The sequence below is a fragment of the Cyprinus carpio genome, chromosome B10 (genome assembly GCF_018340385.1).
Source record: "Cyprinus carpio isolate SPL01 chromosome B10, ASM1834038v1, whole genome shotgun sequence".
NCBI lineage: Eukaryota > Metazoa > Chordata > Actinopteri > Cypriniformes > Cyprinidae > Cyprinus > Cyprinus carpio.
In genome coordinates this window covers 19019453-19041669 of record NC_056606.1, presented here as the reverse complement: position 1 = coordinate 19041669, position 22217 = coordinate 19019453, and the positions used below count along the sequence as shown (strand labels likewise).

The following is a 22217-nucleotide window of genomic DNA, read 5'->3' as shown; positions in this document are numbered from 1 at the left end:
GCATAAAGTGCTCCAAAATCTCCTGGTAGATGGTTGCATTGACTTTGGACTTGATAAAACACAAAGGACCAACACCAGCAGATGTCACGGCACCTTAAATCATCACTGACTTCAGAAACTTCACACTGGACTTCAAGCAGCTTGGATTCTGTGCCTCTCCAGTCTTCCTCCAGACTCCAGACCTTGATTTCCAAATAAAAAACAAAATTTACTTTTATCTGAAAAGAGGACTTTAGACCACCAAGCAACAGTCCAGCTCTTTTTCTCCTTAGCCCAGGTAAGATGCTTCTGACATTGTTTCTGTTTCAGAAGTGGCTTGGTAGCCCTTTTCCTGAAGACGTGGTGACTCTTGATGCAATGACTCCAGCTTCAGTCCACTCTATGTGAAGCTCTCCCAAGTGTTTGAATCGGATTTGCTTGACAGAATTCTCAAGCTTGCAGTCATCCCTGTTGCTTGTGCACCTTTTCTTACCCAATTTCTTCCTTCCAGCCAACTCTGCATTTAATATGCTTTGATACAGCACTCTGTGAACAGCGACCTCTTTCAGTAATGACTTTCTGTGAGGAGGGTGTCAATTAAAGATTGTCTTCTGGACCATTGCCAAGTTAGCAGTCTTCCCTATTATTGTGGTTTCAAAGAACAAGAGATACCCGGAATTTATACTGTAGTGATGGTCTTTTAATGAAACTCAAATGTAAATATTCTAATATTTTGAGATAGCCTACTTGGATTTTTGACGTTCATGAGCTGTAAGAAAAAAAAAAAAAAAAAAAATAGTTTTACTTTACATGTAATGAATTTAGAATATATGAAAGTTTCACATTTTGAAATGTTACAAAAACTTTGTATTCAGTTACAACAATCTAACGTTTTTCAGTTCTATCTAACGTTTTTCAGTTCGACCTGCATAGTTATACCTCACAATATATATATATATATATAACAACAATCTAACGTTTTTCAGTTCGACCTGCATAGTTATACCTCACAATACATGTTTAAACGTCGTATATTTTATATCCTTTTTTAAACAAATCGTGTAGTTAATGCGCATTGCAATTGCAGGGTTTTTATTACTACAGTCATAACCTTCAATATAGCCAAGACTTGGGACACAGATCAGAGTTATTTATTGTGCGGTGTAAGTTTTCTGAAAGACTTAATGACTCACGCTACTTGTTGGTTAAGTCAATGTGTCGAATAATTATAAAAAAGTTGGAAAACAAGAGATTTGGCGAAAATGAGATAACTAGATGCTGATTCAGTCAGTTAGCGTGGGTAGCGCTCTCAGTCTTTCCGTCAGTACAATTGCACCATCTTTTGGTTAGTGATGGTAACTGCATGAGACGGTAAAGATTGTTAAATATTTCACAGACAGTAAACATGAAGCAGAACATTTTGTTGGTGGTTTTTAATCAGTTTTTTTATGGATTGTACATGTTTGTATCAAAATAATATGAAATCATTAGTCTTGTAGATTTTAGACTGTAGACTGCCTATCATCCTATGACTTAGTGTATATTTTCTCTTTCTCTGCAGGATTTGAATGAGGACCATGTAGACAGTAAGGTCCATAACACATGTGTTAGCATTCCCATTTATCTCGGTGAAAGTGGAAGTATGCTTGTGTCCTAATAAATCTTTTAATTGGCTGATGGCACAAGAACATGCATAAACCCCTCACTAGTGATAGTCCTGAGATGTGACATCAAATGAATTACATAGAGTAAAATTTAAGTCCACTTTTAGGATCATCTAAAAAATATCAGTTACTGGTTAAACATCCACTATACTGAAATATTTATGTATATTTTATGATTATATGTTGCTTGCCAAAAATATTAAAATACACAGCCAATTTTGAATGACTGTCAATGGGGAAAAAAAGGTTTATGCTTTCACAACAGTGTAGTTACGACATCTACCAGCAGGGGCTGGCTTGACCATGCTGACCAGCCAAATCCTCACCCCTTTGTTTATAAAATCAAATATCACAGAAACATGTAGAATATATGATATCTGCCAGGTAATGGGGTAACATGCCTGGTAGTCTAAATTAAAATCCTTTAATGTGGGAAAGGGTCATAAGCCATGGTTTCCACCATTTTTGAAGATTTTGTTTCATCTTCATGTGCCTCCACTAACCCACTGTAATGTTAAGACAGTATAGCCAAATGCAATTTTGCATGTCATTTTTTTAAAGTTTTTTTTCTTTTTTTGGAAATGGCAAGTCTCAGAAACAAACAGTATTAACTTAAAATGCCCAGGTCCAGCCTAGTGTTTATATGAAAAAGAAATATTAACATTATTAAAGAAACCATGAAAAAAAAATCAGATTTTAGGTAGGAACACTTTAAGAGGCTCATTTTCATGCACTTTATCCAGGAAGCCCAAGTTAAAATAAGGGTAGAGGGTCTCGGTGAAGATGTCCTTGAAGGTGTAGAGGTGCGTCATGCTTTCGGCATTGTAGAAGGACACCAGGCCTCTTTTGTAGTCCAGATACACGCCGATCCTCGCCAGTGGCTCTTCTAAAGACAGCAATGTTGGTGGAGACGTCCCGGCCATATACTGAACTCCATACGATAGTGAGAGTGTCCAGAAGCCATTGGCAGGCATGGTATTGATGACGCCTTTTCTCGAGACGGATTCACGAGCAACTCCCACGGTCCACACGGTGCTGCTGTACACCTCCACCTCCCAGTAGTGGCGGCCTTTAGTGAACCCTTGACTGCCCAAGAGAGATAGCGCGGCGTTGAATCGCTGTGGATTGTCCTGCACTGTGTTGTTAAAGGTCTGGTAGCGCACACAGGTAAGCGAAGATGTAAGACTGAGCCAGGGGTTGGCTGTTTTGGAGTTAAATGTGATAGCTGAGGGAACTAGAAAGGGAACAGTGCAGCAAAGAAGAGTTAGTTCATGCATTCCAGGAATTAAAATTTGCTGAAATTTATTTACCCTCTGGTCATACGAGATGCAGATAAGTTTGCTTCTTCAACTGAACAGATTTTGAGAAATTTAGCATTAGATCACTTGTTCACAAATGGATCCTCTGTAGTGGATGGGTGCCGTCAGTTCAAACTGTTGATAAAAACATCACAATAATCCACAAGTAATCACCTGACTTCAGTCCATCGATTCCTGTCTTGTGAAGTGAAAAGTTGCACGTTTGTAAGAAGAAAAAAAACATTAATACATTTCTAACTTCAAACCAACTCCTGGCAAAATTATGAAACTATAATATAATCCATAATAATTAAATCATTTTGCTCTTATTATTTTGGATTTTGGACTGGTATTTTGCCTGGAAGTGACGGTTGAAAGTTAAAAATGTCTTAATGGTAGATTTGTTTCTTACAAATATGCAGATTTTCACTTTACAAGACATGGACTGGAGTGGTGTGGATTATTGTGATGTTTTGATCAGCTGTTTGGACTCTCATTCTGTTGGCACCCATTCACTGCTGAGGATCCACTGGTGAGTGAAGGATGTAATGCTAAATGTCTCCGATTGTGTTTCAATGAAGAAACAAACTACATTTTTAAAGGTAAGAACATTTTCAGCATTTTTGGTTATTCCTTTATTGGCGTTAGTCCTTTAATGTTTATTTACACAGCTTGATTCAACATGTGAAAATTCATATTTAATTCATTTTTCATTTAGGATCATTCTCAAACCTGGATAGATGCTTCCCTTCAGTGACTTCCACACTCTGTACTGCAGGGGCCCAGCAAAGCGGCCCTCACACAGTCTGGGTGGTGTCAGCACCGGCTTCTCAAACTTCGGTGGCTGCCTGCTTAAAACAACACAAGCCCAGACACAAAAATAATTCAAGCACTTCCTCATGAAAATATTAATTGTAACAGATCCATAGAGGTCACTCACCTCTGAAGCAGGCCCTTTATACTCTGCAAGAAAGACAGGAAAAAGGAGAATGATGAAACTGGCTCAGTTCGAGAGGCAGGGACAGAAGTTTTCCACATGAGATCAGTGTTTGAAACTAAGCTACACCTCATTTTTTCATCCGCGACTCTGGAAAATCCCCTTCTGCTGCACTAATGGCATTATCTTCCTATTGCAAGGGTGAGATCATTACATTGTATCCTGTGTTGACCCAAGTGATATCCCACAGAGCAGTTAACTACTGAAGTGATTATTTAAGATATATGTAATGTATATTTTTCTTTTCAGATTTCAAATGTATAGTTTTACATCATTAATACATTACTTAAAATGTTTAGTATCATTTGTATGATTATATTATATATAACATTTTCATTGCATCTCAAGAATCTATTTTTATAATGCAATTAACATTCTGCCATTCAAACAAAAATCACTGGAGGTCTGAAAGTCTCTGTGTAACTGATTGTAAGGTATTCCTCCTCTACTGCAGTATCTAACTGTATCAGGTCTCTTCATGCACACCCATTGCCAACAATCTGACGCTCTAGTTTCACCCCAAATCACCACCTCCTACTGAAAATAAAAAGTCTTTAGGTCTCTTTTGTTCTGCAGATATCTGTCAGTGTGACGTGTGGCTTTGCTCTCACCCTGAGTAGAGTGTAAGGATCCTGTTCACTGAGTTTGTCCTCGATGTCATTCATAGCTCTGCGCAGGCGTGATATCTCCACACTGAGCAGGGCCTTGTGCTCATCCAGCCTTATCAGCTCTCGCCGTTCCTCCGTCTTCAGCTTAACCTGCAGGAGTTTCTCTTCCTGGTACAGGAACTGGTGAAGCTCACTGAACTGTGCCTCGATTCTCTGCTTCAGATCCGCAGTGTGGTCCTGGGTACAAAAACAAGAGAATATGAGGTGATGTCTTGCCTCAGAGTGGTTCTTCTTATGGCATCACTGCAAAAACATTCTTTTGGAACCTTGATTATATGATTAGTATTGGAGAGTGTGCATGAGGTTTAGTTTCTTCTTACCTTCAGTTTCTTCACCTCCTTTTCAGTTTCTCTCTCACACTCTAGAGCAGTGTTGAGCTCCTTTTGAAGAGCATTTGCTGAAGTGGTTAGGGAAGCCTGTTCATCACAAACACAATGAGCTCTCAGCTTAGCTGAGGAAGTTAGAAAACGTGTCTTTGATTCTTACCCGATATCTCTGCTGTGCATCTTGCACGCACACCAGCGTGTGAGCCCGGTGATCCTGAGAGATCCCACACACCAGACACACCAGCTCTTGGTCTTCCTCACAATACAGCTTCAGCTCTTCTCTGTGTCGGCTGCAAAGTGGGTTCGGAGGAACCGTGTCTGCTGACAACCCGGTCAGACGACCCCCACTCTCCTCGATTCCCTGGCAGTAGCTCTCCACGATGTTGGCCACAATGCGGTTGGGTCTGTAGCTCTGGCCTGGAAAGACTTTCCGGCACTGAGGACAGGAACCAGATCCACCCTGGCCTTTTCCACGAGGGCCGCTCCAATAACTCGTAATGCAGGCCTCGCAGAAAGTGTGGTCACAGGGCAAGGAAACCGGGTGCTTGAACAGGTCCAGGCAGATGGAGCAGGTGAGATCCCTGCTTAGGCGCTGTGCAGAGTTCTTGGACACTCGAGGACTGATTTCAGCCCTCAGTTTTTGCTTGTCCATTTTGTCTTATGGGAGACGATTGTTGGACATCTAGTGTGATCTTCTGTACTGTTCTTCTCTTCGTCTCTTCTCTCCCTGCTCTCTCAGAGTTCTGGCCCTGTCTTTCCTGATGACTGTGAGAAAGGATAGGGGGAGCTGAGGGGGCGGCTCTTGTCTCAGGCTTGATCCTGCCGAAACTTGGCTGGAGTTGCACGTCCCCTCTGCTTTGCTTCAACATGACGTCAGACCTACAGTCAGGAAACTGAGAAACTAGACACGCACTGTTTATTTTTAGAGAAAGCCTCATCTATGCATTGGTCCCCATGAATTCCATTATAAGAAACTTTATTGCACAAACACAGTAACCTGGTATTAATCCAAAACCTTTTAATCCCCTCCATATGCCTGTGCGTATGTCAGCACAAAAAGCTTTGTGAGTAAAACCAGATGTGCCCTACTTTGCATCCCTGCTTTTGTTTTTAACTTTCATTAGGAATAGCTATAAGTTTATTAAATATTTGAAAAGATCATTTTTGAGGCATCAAATATATTTTTCTACCCAGTTACTTTTTAAAATTTTATTTTAAAAGGCTAATTCAGTTGATATATTTATCAGTGTTTTGTCTCCCAAATTCCACCCAGTTACATTTTAATTATTGTATTTGATTGTTGCTACACAGACAACCTACTGCTCTTGCACCCACGGATATATTATATATATTATATATTCTAATGCCTTATTTTATTTATCAAAATCTGGTCTCTTTCCACAACTTTTTTTTCTAATATTTTATTTATTTATTTTCTTTTAATTATTTCAACCTGAATGCTAGTATTCTCTTCTTTTGTAAGGGCTGTTGTGTTTTCCTGCATTGCATGCCTCAGTAAAGCAATAACTTGTTTTCTCTCCTGATTGACAATAAAGTGACTCTTGATCCTTTATTACAATAACCAAATTGTCATTTAGTATTATTTCAGTGTAAAATAGCTCATTTTGGACTACTGCTAAGACAGTTGTTTATCTAGCTGAAAGTGCCATTGTGGTCTGCACATGCCTGCAGCAGTGGCTTCTGTAATCTCAAGGGACTGCAAGCCGAAAAGAAAGCATTGGACTTGAACTCCCTGCCAATGTTCCCCAGGACTGATCGGCCTACGCTTCCTTCCTGTTCATATTGTTAAGGTTCATTTCCATATATCCTGCCCCTCTTCCAAGTTCCCAGAAAAAAAACAAAGATGGCGCTACAGCTATAATTTAAAACAGAGAAGAACAGCCTAGCGGATTTTTGAATAAACACAGATGGATGTGTAGTGTCTCTTGGGAAACACAAAGTCAAAGCCTTGAGGGCTCAGAGTGACTCAGAATCGGGTTTTAGGTCAACTCTGCAGCAGTGGTATCGCAATCTTCACAGGAAACTTGGCAGTCACGATAGGGGCTTTTAAATCAGACTCTTTTACAGTTGTTTACAAGCATTGGGAAATTCCACCCCACTTTAGTTGGGTGGGTTCAGGAGTTTTGGGGCTAAAGTGGGAAAGCAAGAAACCCACACTAGGAACCAGCTGGTAAGCCCTGTGGTTGAGGATTCTGCCTGCAAGATGGGACAGTGATTGAACTGTTCTCTGATTCGTGTGAGTCAACAGCATTTCTTGAATCACCATTTGATCCCATTCCAATAGCTTTATCATGCACACTTGAACAGATGATCTAATATTCCCTACTCTCTGTGTGTGTTAGAACATGTTATGGAGGAATGCTTATATACACACAATTTGATGTCATTCTGTAGATTGCTTTCAGCATCTAATGCAGGAGAATGCATAACAATAGCTGTTGTGACATGTCTCAAAGTGTCAGCAGTGTTCTCCACTGTGACATAGTTCATCTATAATACAGTTCAACCTATTTTTATATAATTAGTACATGCACTTCTATAACTTTGTATAAAATGTTAAAAAACTAATTGTCCAATGCATCATATTTATCCGTTTTCTCAGTGTTCTGAACTGACATAATATAGTTAATCTAAATCTATGTATAATTATTATACACGTTTATAATTAGCCACATATTATGTTGGCCTAGTTGATTTTTGTTTTTTTTACTTAATTTTTTCATAGAAACAGATAACTTATGGTAACAACATACCTCTTATATAGTGTTCTGCACTGTGAAAGTTCTTCTGTAATATTATAATTATTATACATGCACTTTCATAACACACATACACATAGTTCATCTATTATATAGTTCAACCTATTTTAATATAATTATTGTACATGCACTTTTATAACTTTGTATAAATTATGATATATTAAGCAGCTTACAGGCAGAAAATTGAAGGCCACTTTAGTAATGGAGACCCTCGGAGAGTTTGGCAGGGTATCCAACATCTCGCTAATTATAAAAGCAGCACAAGCGACTCGTGGCAGAGGAACTAAATCACTTCTTTGCCCGCTTTGATGTCAGCACGGATGAGACTGAGTATGTGCTGTTACCATCCAGTGACAGCCTGGCACCTTCTGTGAGTACAGCAGAGGTCAGAAAAGTGCTCCGTAGTGTCAATCCCAGAAAGGCGCTGGTCCAGACGGCATTCCTGGAAGGGCACTCAGAGATTGTGCTGATCAGTTGGCAGAGGTTTTCTGTAACATCTTCAACCTCTCCTTGTCAACATGCACTGTCCCCAACTCCTTCAAGTCTGCCACCATTGTGCCCACCCCCAAGAAACCAGCTATCAGCAGTCTTAATGATTACAGACCTGTGGCTTTCACTTGCACTGTGATGAAGTGTTTGTAGAAGCTGGTACTCAGACAGATTAAATCATCACTTCCTTCCACCCTGGATCAACATCAGTATGCATACAGAGCTAACAGTTCAACTGATGATGCCATCGACATAGCTCTCTACACCGCGCTGAATCATTCAGAGCCCCCGGGATCATTTGTAAAGATGTTGTTTGTGGACTTTAGTTCCACATTTAATACTATCATTCCCAGCAGAATGATCACCAAGCTGCTTAACCTGGGTGTCAGTGATTACATATGATTCTGGGTAAAGGATTTTCTAACAAACCGCACACAGACTGTCAGGCTGGGGGGACATCACTCAACCACTCTGACTCTCAGCACTGGTGCTCCACAAGGCTGTGTGCTGAGTCCTCTGTTATACTCACTATACACCCATGACTGCACACCAACCCACAGTACAAGCACAATCATTAAATGTGCAGATGACATCACTGTGGTGGGGTTAATAACAAATGGTGATGAGTCTGCCAGCAGGGAGGAGGTGGCTGAACTCTCAGAATGGTGCATCAATAACATCCTGGCACTCAACACCTCCAAAACAAAGGAGGTCATCATCAATTTCCAGAAACAGAAAGAGGACCCAGCCCCTCTTTACACTCGAGGAGAAATGGTGGAAAGGGTGACCACCTTTAAATTTCTTAGCACACACATCTCCCAGGACCTCCCATGGACTGTTAACACAACATCCCTGGAAGGCATCAAGAAGGCTGTACTTTCTGAGGATGAGGAAAACTAACCTGTCTCAGCAGCTGCTTGTGTCCTTTTACCACTTTTCAGTAGGAAGCATACTTTCCCATGGCATTCTGGTGTGGTATGCTGTCTTTACATTTGCACCGTTTACTTTTTCTGTATCATTGTTTACATTTTGTTAAATGAAAATTTTTGTATGTATGTGTGTACTTTCAATGTGAGAGCAAAACATTTCTTTGTACAGCTGTACAATGACAATAAAAAAACTATTATATTCTATTCTAAACTGATATATTTAATCTAAAGCTGTTTAATTATTATACACTTTTATGACATCATATTAATTATGTAGTTGATGGAAGTTTATTTTATGCTGTTTTCGTTGCGGTTTACTGCAATAACACACAGACACACACAAAAATGCTCAAATAAATAATTGGCGTTGGAAATGGTGCCCTCTTGTGGCCAATTATTGCAGTTCAAAATTCAAAGTTTTCAATATTCATGTCACATTGCAGAAGCATTACATTAAATCATTTCCTATATAATCTTTAAATAAAATTACAGATACAAACAATAAGAAAAATAAATAGAAATAATTATAAAAATTTCCGTTTTAAACATTAAAAAAAAATACTACTACTACTACTAACAATAATAACTAGTACTAATTGTTAGTTACCGCTTTGACAAAACAAGCTCACGTGGAACTCAACTAAACGCGTATAAAATGACGCCCTCTTGTGGTCAGTGGCTGCACTTCCGTCCGTGTTCCAGGAGGAGTCCAGCGTCACAGGAAATGACGAAGGCAAGAGTGGACCAGTTTATGAAAGTCCCAGCAAAAGCGCGCGCAGTTACATTCAGAGCCTCGAGAGAAGAGAAGACGGGACAGATACTCCTGTGTTTCTTTTACAGTCTTTGGATTTGTACGTGCTACTGCTAAAACACTCCGATAGTCTTAAATTACTGCGTTCCTGCACTCGAAGACAAGCAGAAAGCCCGGCTGCGCTTGTGTCATAACAGGAATTAGATAACTTTTTTCTTCCTCCCATAAAAAAGAAGCGCAATGTTTGAGGCACGTCTCGTTCAAGGATCAATCCTTAAGAAGGTTCTGGAGGCTCTGAAAGACCTCATCACCGAAGCCTGCTGGGATGTCAGCTCCTCGGGGATCTCGCTGCAGAGCATGGATTCATCTCATGTGTCTCTGGTGCAGCTCACGCTCCGGAGTGATGGGTTCGACTCCTACCGCTGCGACAGAAACCTGGCCATGGGTGTCAATCTGAGCAGGTAACGTTACTGATGGAAATGATGCGAGTTTATTGTTATTTGCCATGTGACCGCTTAGATCGTGAAAGCTGAACATGTCCGTTCATGCCCGGCTGCGGGAGGAGCCCGCCATTTGTAAGATGTATAAATGGGTTTTATTCCTTTCACGATTATTGGTATTGTTGAAATGCTGTTTTCATTTATCCCAAATAATTGCAGTTCAAAAAGGTTTAGTATTATTTGGCGCGTAGAGTGTTTCCTGCATTCTCCCCTCACTGCTGAGCGTGACGTCATTTACCCGCGCTCAAGCTGGTTGGCGCGAAAAAGAGCCGGGTTGCTGAATGACAATATGACTTCATAATAAGACAATAAAAACTTCGTCAAAAAAAAGACGTGAATAATTGTTAACTGACAGTCAAATATTCGAGTGTATAATAATAGTTTTAAAAGGGAAATTGTTTTTTTTTTTTTTTTCAGAATGCAGTTCTGTTTCAATAAAAGTGCCAAAACTGAGTGTTTTATTTTATTTTCTTGTTTTCTAGCATGTCAAAGATTCTGAAGTGCGCTGGAAATGAAGATATCATCACACTTAGGGCAGAAGACAATGCGGACTCTTTGGCGCTCGTCTTTGAAACACTCAGTGAGTTCACAAGACTTTATTACACTTAGTTACATATTTAATCTAAAACTAGGAAAAAGGAGTTGCAATGTACCTATGCCTTATCTATTTTTTTTCTATCTATATGTTATTGATAGTGTGCTGTGAGTTATAATAGAGCGCTTTCTGAACTTTGAATGTGTTTTCAGATCAGGAGAAAGTGTCCGACTATGAGATGAAACTGATGGATCTGGATGTGGAGCAGCTTGGCATTCCAGTAAGACTTATTTTACAAATACTGATATGAATGTGCATGTTTTTATTTATTTTTTTAATTGTTTCTTTCTCTTTTTCACTCCAGGAGCAGGAATACAGCTGTGTGGTGAAGATGCCCTCTGGTGAATTTGCCCGAATCTGCAGGGATCTGTCACAGATCGGGGATGCTGTCATGATCTCTTGCGCCAAGGATGGTGTGAAGTTTTCTGCTAGTGGAGAGCTGGGCACAGGCAACGTCAAGCTCTCACAGACCAGCAATGTCGACAAGGAGGATGAAGCGGTAACATTCTTTTAACATCGGCAAAATTACCAACAAATGGCAGTTGTGTGAGTTTGTATGTCATGAAGTATTATTTGTTCCCTACAGGTGACAATTGAGATGAATGAGCCAGTGCAGCTAATCTTTGCATTGAACTACCTGAACTTTTTCACCAAGGCCACTCCTCTGTCCAAGACGGTCACGCTCAGCATGTCTGCAGACATTCCGCTAGGTATGATAAATGCTCTCATGCCCATATTAAATCAGTTTTTGAGTTGAAACAATTTAAATGACTGTCCTTTGTTCCTTTGCAGTGGTTGAGTACAAGATTGCAGACATGGGACACGTCAAATACTACCTGGCACCCAAGATTGATGAAGAAACATCCTAAATCCAAAGTACAAGACTGAAATCTGTCATCGGCAGAGTTTTGGTCTGCATATCAGAAATTTTTCAATAGATGTTTTGGAAAAATGCATTTTTCTACTTTGTGTCTGTGGTGGTTTCCAGTTCAATGGATTCACAATTCTGTAGCCATCTAAGCCTTGTGATTGGCAGATATACGGGCACACTTAAACAATAGTAGTTTGGTATTTGGCTTTACCAGGCGCTGATTCTAGAGTTGTTAAAGACAGCTTGCACAGACTCAACTTTGGTTCAGTCTACTTTTCTTGGTCTTTGCTCGTCTTTCTTCTTGACTCCACTTAAGGTTTTTGTCCAACTGCTCATTCCAGTGTGTAGATAATTATGTAAATATGCTTATTGGACACAGTTCATCCAGTCGACCATTAATAAAAGTTTTTGTAATGATGGTTCTCTTCTGTGTGTTTCTTAGGTCATAATGCACTTGATATTTAAAAGAAAGAAGGTTGTTTAAATCTTATTAAATTATATTAAATACAAAACTTAAAATCTAGTTGTAAAATGCAATGTTCTAAAAGTGTTGAGTATTCTATTTGGAACAACGTGAACTTAGTTTGGCCACTAGAGGGAGCCAGAGTAGCAGACTTTACTGCAGTGTAATGTTTGCACAACCTTTTTTTATATATATAATTTTTGACTTGTTTTATAAAAAGGAAAGTTAGTTCTTTCTCTTGAGGAAGTCTCAGAAATAGCATTCAAGAGGAACATTTCCATTTATAAGACAAGGTTCTTTGCATTTGAATGAAGCTCAAGAAATTGGTTTGAGTCCAATCTTAAAACGGAACCCTGAAACGTTTGTTTATGATGCATTCCGCGCGTTTCTGGAGTCAACTCACGCTTTTTTGAATATTGTCCGATTTGTAATGATCAGGTAATGTATGAGTGAGCTGCAAGTAAGCAGTTTGGATTATAATAAAACGTAATGTAAATGACAATATAGACCTTCAAATGAAAATGAAAAATACACTTGTATTATTTAAGAGAGCAAAGGGGTTGTCCGAAATCTGGTATAACACGGAGTCACTAGTATGCTGGATAACAGCTGTTCTTGGCTTTTTGTTTCTTCATTGCATGCTTTGTAAAATGTTTGTCTTAATGCAGTAATCTAAAATAATCTGTACAATTTGAATATCTGTGGATAATGAGTAAAATTGACTAAAAGAAATTTGTGCACAAGTTTACTGAACTCCAGTTTCCATCTATTATTTCTATTACAGCCTTTTACTAGAAACTCTAGCAAAGAATATATTTGAACAGTGATTTATTTCAGATTCATGAAAGTAGTAAGATTGCATGAAGGATATAGGCGGTTTTGTTACATATGTTTATTGCACCATCTTTTGGTTACACTAGACAGTACACTGATTATAACTCTTTTATATGTATTAAACAAAATCTGTTTTATGGCACAATATCAGTCAAACACTGAGCTGATTTGTAACTGATATATTCAGTTTTTCTATGATTCCTGCTTATCCTGCATGTTGCTGTTTGACCAGCTCAGTGCCTTTCACATTACTCCTGTAAACATAAATTGTTTCCTTGCACTCATCTAGAATCTTTTTGAGGGTCTTATCAGCTTCAAAGTCTCTCTTAAGTTATTTTCAATGCTACCTATGAGCACAATCAAGCAGTTTCTTTCCAAATACTGATCTTAAACATTTGAACGTAAGTTTACTTTTCTAAAAAACATTTTCAGTGCAGCATTTGGGAGTTGGCCTAGATTCTAGAATATGAATAATTTCAGATAATTAAACATAGGTAAGCATTACCTGGCATTGTTAGTCGTTCTGTCTCATCTTTTTCCTTCTGATGAACATGCTTGTTCATGTCTTCATGTAATCTATAGGATAATGATGAAATTTAGGGAAAAAGACAGAAATCAGCTTTGTGAACAATGCACAAGACAATACCGAATGTTTTCCATTTGTAGAAGTCTACCTGCCAGGATCAACTTCTAGTTTCTCTGATGTTTTTGTAATATGTATCAATAGCTGTCTGACTAGGTCTGAGTCTGTGGTATCTTTGCTGGATTCTCTCATCACATTCATGTAAAATCTTTTTGAGGTTCATATCCTCTATGTTGCTGGACTGTCTTGACGTCTCTTTGTTGTCGATCAACACTACAGTAATATTTTTTGTCTTTTTCTCTCCAAATCTCTCCTTTAATCATCTCCACCTCTTCTCGGGAGAGCTGTTTATCATGGAGTACCAGAAGGAACATGCGTGGACCTGCATGATGGCTTTATCTCCTCTATAGTGTTAGCTTCTGGTTTTTGGCATAGTCTCCAGAAAAGATCTGGGGTGTTTATATGGTGCCAAAGCCATATCACTCTGCAGCCCAAGACAGGTTGCCCACTGAGCCTGGTCAGTACCTGGGAAAACTAGGTTGCTGTTGGAAGAGGTGTTAGTGAGACCAGCAGGGGGTGCTCACCCTGTTGTCTGTGTGGGTCCAAACGCCCCAGTTTAGTGATGGGGACACTATACTGTCAAAAAGTACCGTTCTTCGGATGAGACGTTAAACCGAGGTCCTGACTCTCTGTGGTAATTAAAAATAAAGAGTAGGGGTGTAACCCCGGTGTCCTGGCCAAATTCCCCCCATTGGCCCTTGTCTATCATAGCCTCCTAATAATCCCCATCCACTTGATTGGCTCTATGACTCTCTCTCCTCTCCACCTGTAGCTGGTGTGTGGTGAGCGCACTGGCGCCATTGTACTGAGGCTGCCGTTGCATCATCCAGGTGGATGCTGCACACTGGTGGTGGTTGAGGAGAGACCCTGCGCATGATTGTAAAGTGCTTTGGGTGTACTGCAATACACAATAAAACCCTATATAAATGCATCATTCATTCATTCATTATGATGTAGAGTAGCTCATCCCTCGTTCTTCCTAGTGACTTTTGATACATGGACTTTCCTGGCTGGAAGCAGCTATATCTAAGCATGGTGTTTCCTATCAGGCATTTGACAACGCTGTCACCGTCTGAAACTTTCTCCTATGAAGAATTAAAATGGTTTTCTCCCAATTAAATGTAATAGATAATTTTGAAGTAAAATATAGAAACTGGCAGAGAATATAAAGAATGTTTAGACATTAAGAAAAAAAGAACAAAATCTTTAAAAAGCTGATCAAAAACTCAAACTAACAACTGTATTTTACCTTTTGGCATGTTGAATTTCCAGTCTGTTCACCAGGTTGCAAGAAACACCTCTGGTTATCTGTCATGAGGCAAAGCAGGATCAAATGAAAGTAAAGTGATCAAATGAAAGTAAAAGCTAGCTATGTACAAATGAAAAAAAAAAAAAAAAAAAAAAAGAGTGGCGTCAAAAAATTCTGGTACTAATAGGGTCACACACAAAAAAGTTTCAGTGGCTGTGAAGAGAAACTGTTGCTGAAGGAAATGAACTGTTCAAAGTGCCTATGTTGTCTCCGCTCTTCTATTCCGCGAGGTAGGTTGTGTGCAAAAATTTTTGACTTGGTTTGTTGATAACTCTTTATTTTGATGGTCCCTTTAAAGCATTCTGTTGACAACAAGTAACTCTGCACCTACATGTCAACTAACTCTCATTAGAGTATTAATAGATTGTCTGATTTATATCTGCTAACTCTTTATTGTGATGGTGTCCTAACAGACATTCTACTGATTATAAGTAACTTTGCAAGTACATGTGAGCTTATTCTAACCCTAGCCCCACCAGGTAACTAATACTCTACTAACACTCTAATGAGAGTTAGTAGGTGTGTAGATGCAATGTTACTTACAGTAAACAGAATATGTAAAAGGGACCATCAAAATATGCATAAAAATACAATAGTAAGTTAACTTCAACCAAAGCTGAAGGTCAGATAAGTGTGATATGATTATTAATACAGTTGGATGGATGAGTATTAATATGTGATGAGTATATAACTCATATAGTTTTTATGTACATCAAATATATATATATATATATATATATATATATATATATATATATATATATATATATATATATATATATATATATATATATATATATATATATATCATCATAAAGCATCATATGCATCATAAAGCTTATATGTGCATTAATGTGATACGATATAATGGGCCAGGCTTAAAATGCAAAACTCAGTTTTATACAATGTCTCAGGCATCCCCTGCTCTGTCTTTGTATCCACCAGGGCAGTTGAATTTGTCTGTACATGTTTCATTATCTATTTTATTTTTCATCCTTTGCTGTTTTCATAGGCCCACGGCTTCGCATAGTATTGATTGGGAAGACTGGAGTGGGAAAAAGTGCTGTGGGAAACACTATCCTTTGCAGAAAGGTTTTTGAATCAAGCCCTTGTGCAAACTCTGTCACTTTGCAGTGCAAAAAAGCAATGGTCTGTGACCAAAGAGAGATTTATGTGATTGACACACCTGGAATCTTAGATACCAGCAAATCAAAAGACCTCATCAAAAGAGAAATAGTGAGATGTATACAGGTCTCAGCACCAGGTCCTCACGCGTTCCTGCTGGTTATACAAATTGGCCGTTTCACTATTGAGGAGCAAAGATCAGTCCAGGCCCTGCAAGAGCTCTTTGGAGAAGAAGCTTCAAAATACATGATAGTGGTCTTCACTCATGGAGATGCACTCAGAGGTCAAACAGTTGAAGACTATGTGAAAACCGGCCATGCAGAACTCCGTAGAGTGATCCAGAGTTGTGGTAGTAGATATGTTGTTTTTGATAACTCTGACATCAAGAATCGAGTCCAAGTGAGGAGATTAATTAAGAAGATTGATGAAATGGTGGCAGCAAATGGGGGAGAATGCTTCACTCAGGAAATGTTTATAGAAGCAGAACAAAAGATTCAGCAACAGAAAGTGGAGAGAGCGGTAGCAGAGCTTCTAGAATATCAGTTTAGCTTTCTTGGGAGTCTTGACAACAGAGTTGCTTTGTTCCAACAAGTATTGATGGAGGGCCTTCATGAACAGGCCGCTCTTGATAGCGACACTTATGGTTATAAAATAAACTAAAACAAGACATCTTAGGAAGATGTGTAATATGAAAACTACTTCTGAACATAAACACAACTCATTTATGTGATGTTACACAGTGGTGGAATATGATGTTATTTTAATTTGACTGTGCAGCACATAGCAGCATGAATAATTATACATGGAATCTTGTTTCTCTAATATGAAGGCACTGTATTCTGTAGCTCTTTTTTTAGTTTCTGAATTGTTTTCAGAGACTTTAACTGAACTAACGCATTCAGTCATGATATGTTTAAACTACTAAATGTGATGTTGGGACTGATTGCATCTGAAGACCTTTGATTTATGCATAAATACTAAGATTTTGGTTTAACCAGATACAACAGATATTAACAGTCAATCCAATTCAGGCAGGGAATCTACTAGAAAGTGTATAGTGATACATAAGATTACCCGTTAATTAAATGCCTGATATACTGTAATTATAATATTTTTAGATTTTATAAAAAAAAAAATAGTCTTTACTACTGTAGACATAAATGAATCACTGTCTTTACCATTCTTTCTTGTTGAAGATTACATTTCTTCAGAGTACTCTGTATAACAATAGTTTTTCCATTGTATTTTAAGGTATGCTAAGAAGCAGTCATCCTCTGTATATAAATGTAAAATGTTTATACTGTGAAAGCAAGAACTGTGGATGTTTTTAAATGTAATGTGTTTGCACATCCCTTTTTGACCATTAAAAATAAATCACAGATTTAAAAAAGAAACAAACAAAAAACATGATTTTTAAAGCAATAATATCTAAGGAATTTTTTTTTTTTTGGCTTTTGACTTGCTAGAAAATGTGCATTTGTACATTTATGCATTTGCTAGACCTTTTTGTCCAGAACCGTTTAATTTGCATTCAAGATGTTTTAATTCAGTATTTTTTATTTTTTTATTTTATTATTTTATTCTTTTGGTTTGAATGCATTTAACATTGTGAGTTTCCCCGGGAATTTCTGTTAGTTCTTAGAAAACAGGTTTTTAACCTTTGTGCTGTGCTGAAAATCCTTTTTTAAAATTGCTGGTAAATCGCATATTATGCTATATTATGACCACATCTTGGATTCAGTCTTTTTGTCAAATTGTTTTCTTTCAATTATTGCAGGTTTTGTTTTGGAACTGGTTGATTTTAGGCCTCATTGATCTGAACTTATTCACTTCACATCAGATTTTGAGTGACAGTATTAGTGGATGATTTTGGATAAATTAAATATTTAGTAATAATATAGCATAATGAAAAATTATAAGAAAAGCAAAAAAGATGATAATCGTGATTTTAACAGTAAAAGACTGTAAAAATGCTACAGTAAAAACACATTAAGTGGTTTACAGCAAGTTTCCATAACATATATGGGGAATAACTGTAATTACATTTAATGTATAATGTGTTATGAAGGAGGCGTTGTGACAACAGAGTTGAGGATCCAAATGCAGGCTTTATTATAGAGAGTGGTCAAACAGGCAGAGTCCAGTACCAGCAAACAATAATGTCCCAGGCAAAGACAAAGAGGAATCCGAAACAGGCAAAGGTCAGGGCAGGCAGCAAAACAATCAAAAACCAGATAAACAGTCCAAGGTCAAAAACTAGGAGGCGAGGCAAGGCAAAGCAAAGAAACACGGATACAAGGAACAGGGTAGAGGCTAAACAATAATCAGCAAAGTGTGTGTGGATGTGTGCAACCTTTATAGTGCGAGACTGATGAGGTGATGAGAGACAGGTGAGTGCAATTAATGAGGAGTCCTGGCAAAGGATTATGGGAAATGAAGTCCACGGTGAAGTGGCAAGAGTCTGGAATGGAGTGCCCTCTAATGAAGCTCACGGGCACTCCAGCTAGAGATCGTGACATAATGGGGGTTTATCTTACATCTAATGTTTAATGTATTATTTCAGTATCGTGTGTTATCATGATGGTGTTTAGTGTTTTGTGTGAATGACACTGTATGCACCATATATAAGTATTTTCCTCCTCAGCTTGTGACTGATGCGACTTTTTCATCATAACTTGTTTTTGGTGGTTGTCAGTGTATTACAATGGTTAAAAACAGATATTAGTACTTAAATATGTTTGTATATTAACATTACATCAGTGGAATACAGGGTTTTATTGTGAATTTTAGTTAAGTCTGTAAAATCTAAAATGTGGCTACCATATTTTTTACTGTGAATTTCTGGCAGCTACATCTACCATTATTTTACCATAAATGTCACAGTGTTTATGACATTGACTTCTAGAATTTTTGTCCATGCTATGGAATTAAATAGAGACCGTCAGCTTTTTTCCGCGTTCTTCAAAATATCTTCTATTGTGTTCAGCACAAGAAAGGAACTCATACAGGTTTGGAACAACTTATGGTATGATTATGTAAACTATGTTCTAGAACACAAACAAGAAACCCCGCTGAGCATAACAACAATCAGAAAAGGAAACAGTACACCTGTATGTCTTCTGATCAGGCAGGATGTTTCTCAGAAGGAAGAAATTCTTCAGTGTTTTCTTACAAGGAAAAAAAATATTTTAGTTTTTTTCTCAAAAGGAATCTTAATTATAATAAAAAATCTTGCCATCACCTTAAAAGAAAAAAAAAAAAAAAAAAACTTTGTATCTTGAAACATCACAAACATGTATTTAGACTTATGGGACCAAATTAAAACATTTTACCTCTGACTAATACATGAAAATATGGTATTTTGATGTGCAAAGGATGACATTTTTTTCTATGCCATTCATAGTGAGTTTCAGAGTTTTTTGTTTGTTTGACCTATAGTTGTTTCGGTAACACTTTATTTTGCAGTCTCTTAAGTTGCTTATTAGTATAAATATTACTAGAATATCAGCCATTTATTAGTACTAATTAAGCATATCAGTGCCTTATACTACATGACCTTATTCTACATCCCTAATCCTGCCCATACCTAAACTTAACAACTAACTTACTAACTATTAATAAGCAGCACATTAGGAATTTATTGAGGGAAACGTCATAGTTAATGAATAAGTGTTCACTATATGAAACGGTAGTGCACGAATAGCATTTTTTAAGAAAATACATATCTTTATTTGTACTTACACTTGATAATACATGCAACATTGCACCGATGTACTGTGTATTATTTGATTGTAGCAAAAATGAATTTATGTTTTTAAATCAAACTACTAGCACAGAACAAAAGACAGTGAATCAGTTGCCAGTGTCTACTGATTTCCGCAGTCTTTTTTCTCTGATTCCTTACAAAATGAGTAGAGTTCTATATCAGGATTTCCATTTTTCTTCTTCATTTCCAAAATCATCTCTAATAGCCTTTCAACCATTGAAGGATTGTGGTCATTGTTGTTAAATGCATGACATCTTGACCCAAAGGTTCTGATCAGCTCTTGCATGTGTGTCAGTGTTTTTAATGTACTCTGCTACAGATTTCCCTCTTAATTTCTCCTTGCTAGTGAACAGAACAATGGTTTCTTTTACCACTTCTGCACCAAACACTCTTTGTATGTTCTGAACTATTTCTCTTTCCCTATCTGTGTAAAAGCCAAGCTCCATCCCCAGTAAATACACATCTGGCTGAGTGAGCTCTTTGCACTTCTTTATCTGTTCTTGTTGGTTTTTAAGATCTTTATCAAATAAATCTGGGGTGTCAATGACTCTGATTTTGATTCCACAAACAGCTTCCTCTGCTCTCTGGCACACCTGTGTTACTGGCACAGAACTGGCATATGATTCAAAATTATGCTTTCTTAGGATGCTGTTTCCAGTAGCACTCTTTTCACTTCCCGTCTGTCCCAAGCACAATGGAAAAGCCTTAATTTCTTCGGGTTTTTAACATTGATAGCAGCTTGGTTACCTCCTTAAATATAAAATAAAATAAAATGCTGCATGTCAAAAGAAATCGCCTGAATTGATAATTTGATTGAACAATACAAAAATTTTAATTTAATTTTGGTTTAAACTGCATCATATCTGCTCTAATAAAAAGTGGACTCTTTTAGATCTAGATTTTGCTGGTTTGTACACTTGTAAAATAGGTCCATTGTTTTTCATCCAGTACTTTTTTTTATCCTCATCTGAGATCTTGGTACATGTCACATCAGTTAAAATCTGCTGTCTAAAGTCTTTCTATCTCCACCTCATGGAGAATGTGTTGGCATACATACAATATCTAAAATTACTTTACTGGTTCAAAGTACAAAGAACTTTTAATTATTTTTATTTTTTATTTTTTGTGAACTATTGAACTGATTTAAATATTACCATGGCAAAGGCATTTAGCCAGAAACGTATTGATGCAACACGTCGCTTAGCTTCAGATTTTTAAAAAATCATTACACTTTCCTTCCACTTTGATGGAGAACCTTTTCCAGGTTTTTCATTTGTTACTTTGTTTGGCCTTGTTGATGTCTTAGCATCGCCACTGACCAGAACTACAACAGGATTTTCCTCCATTTTCTTTCCGAACATCGGCTGAAAATGTGCAAATATTTCTACATACCTCTGAGAAACATGGCCACATTGCAGAACAAATAAAATCATACATGAACTCTTGGATGATGTCTCCATATACCTCTTAATTACAGTTAGGTATTTACTTACACCTCATTAGCTAACATGAATTAATAAACAACATTTTTAGTTCAAAATACATTTACATTAAAATATGTGTTCCCTTGGAATCAGACCTAAAACACTTATTGCTAGTACCACCAGTTGAGTTAAAGCTGTGCTCTAAATCACAGCTCTATTTTAGATAACATCAGTAAGCCTCTGAAACATGCTCAAAGTTATAAATGTTTCAGAGATTCTCACTGTTGAGCCTTAGCTATGTAAAATTAAAACATTTTAGAAGCTGACCTTTATTTAAGTTTCCAAATATATATATATATATATATATATATAATAGATATATATATATATATATATATATATATATATATATATATATATATATAATAACCACAAAACTTCAGACACATATTTTTACAAAGTTTTTCTGGTAAGCATTTGCAGTAACTGAAAGTGAAAATGCGGTGAGGATTTTTTTGAACACTAAAAATGGGTGGATCACCATAATCACCTCTGAATATAAGAGTATAGATGTGCATAGACAAAGTAAGAGAGAGAGTGTGTGAGAGAAAGCAGCATCACATTGAACATCACTTAAACATTTGATTTATTTATAATACTCCATTTCAGGTACAAAGTTAATTAAAAAGTTTTAGGCTATGTAAAGTGTGCGTGTAGTTTATTGTTTTGTTTTGTTTTTCCATAAAATGTAAGTTAATTCTTAGAAATATCTTATTTTGATTTCCAGGGGGAAAAAAATAAAAAAT

At 37.4% G+C, this 22217-nt stretch overlaps 3 protein-coding genes and 1 pseudogene across 4 annotated transcripts; 2 read left to right on the top strand and 2 right to left on the bottom strand.

Moving 5' to 3' along the window:
* Positions 1-1269: 1269 nt before the first annotated feature.
* On the bottom strand, positions 1270-9345 carry LOC109110674 (zinc-binding protein A33-like). 2 transcript variants are annotated; one of them, XM_042733048.1, is made up of 6 exons: positions 5093-9345; positions 4927-5022; positions 4550-4783; positions 3882-3904; positions 3674-3792; positions 1270-2877 (listed from the first exon to the last, which is right to left on the bottom strand). In XM_042733048.1, exons 1-6 carry the CDS (start codon positions 5582-5584, stop codon positions 2333-2335), a joined length of 1509 nt encoding a protein of 502 aa, XP_042588982.1. In that variant the 5' UTR covers positions 5585-9345; the 3' UTR covers positions 1270-2332. The 2 variants fall into 2 exon arrangements, with proteins under 2 accessions (XP_042588982.1, XP_042588983.1); XM_042733049.1 differs by having other exon boundaries at positions 3674-3789; positions 5093-9344.
* A 509-nt stretch (positions 9346-9854) lies between these two features.
* Positions 9855-12264, top strand: LOC109110302 (proliferating cell nuclear antigen-like). Its single transcript, XM_019123359.2, has 6 exons — positions 9855-10342; positions 10864-10961; positions 11129-11196; positions 11281-11475; positions 11563-11686; positions 11769-12264. The coding sequence occupies exons 1-6, from the start codon at positions 10122-10124 to the stop codon at positions 11843-11845; spliced, it is 783 nt and encodes a 260-aa protein (XP_018978904.1). The 5' UTR covers positions 9855-10121; the 3' UTR covers positions 11846-12264.
* Positions 12265-14939: 2675 nt separating this feature from the next.
* LOC109110301 (GTPase IMAP family member 7-like) lies at positions 14940-17615 on the top strand. Its single transcript, XM_042733032.1, has 2 exons — positions 14940-15326; positions 16109-17615. Exons 1-2 carry the CDS (start codon positions 15278-15280, stop codon positions 16879-16881), a joined length of 822 nt encoding a protein of 273 aa, XP_042588966.1. The 5' UTR covers positions 14940-15277; the 3' UTR covers positions 16882-17615.
* A 2472-nt stretch (positions 17616-20087) lies between these two features.
* LOC109110673 lies at positions 20088-21348 on the bottom strand (annotated as a pseudogene).
* Positions 21349-22217: the final 869 nt, after the last annotated feature.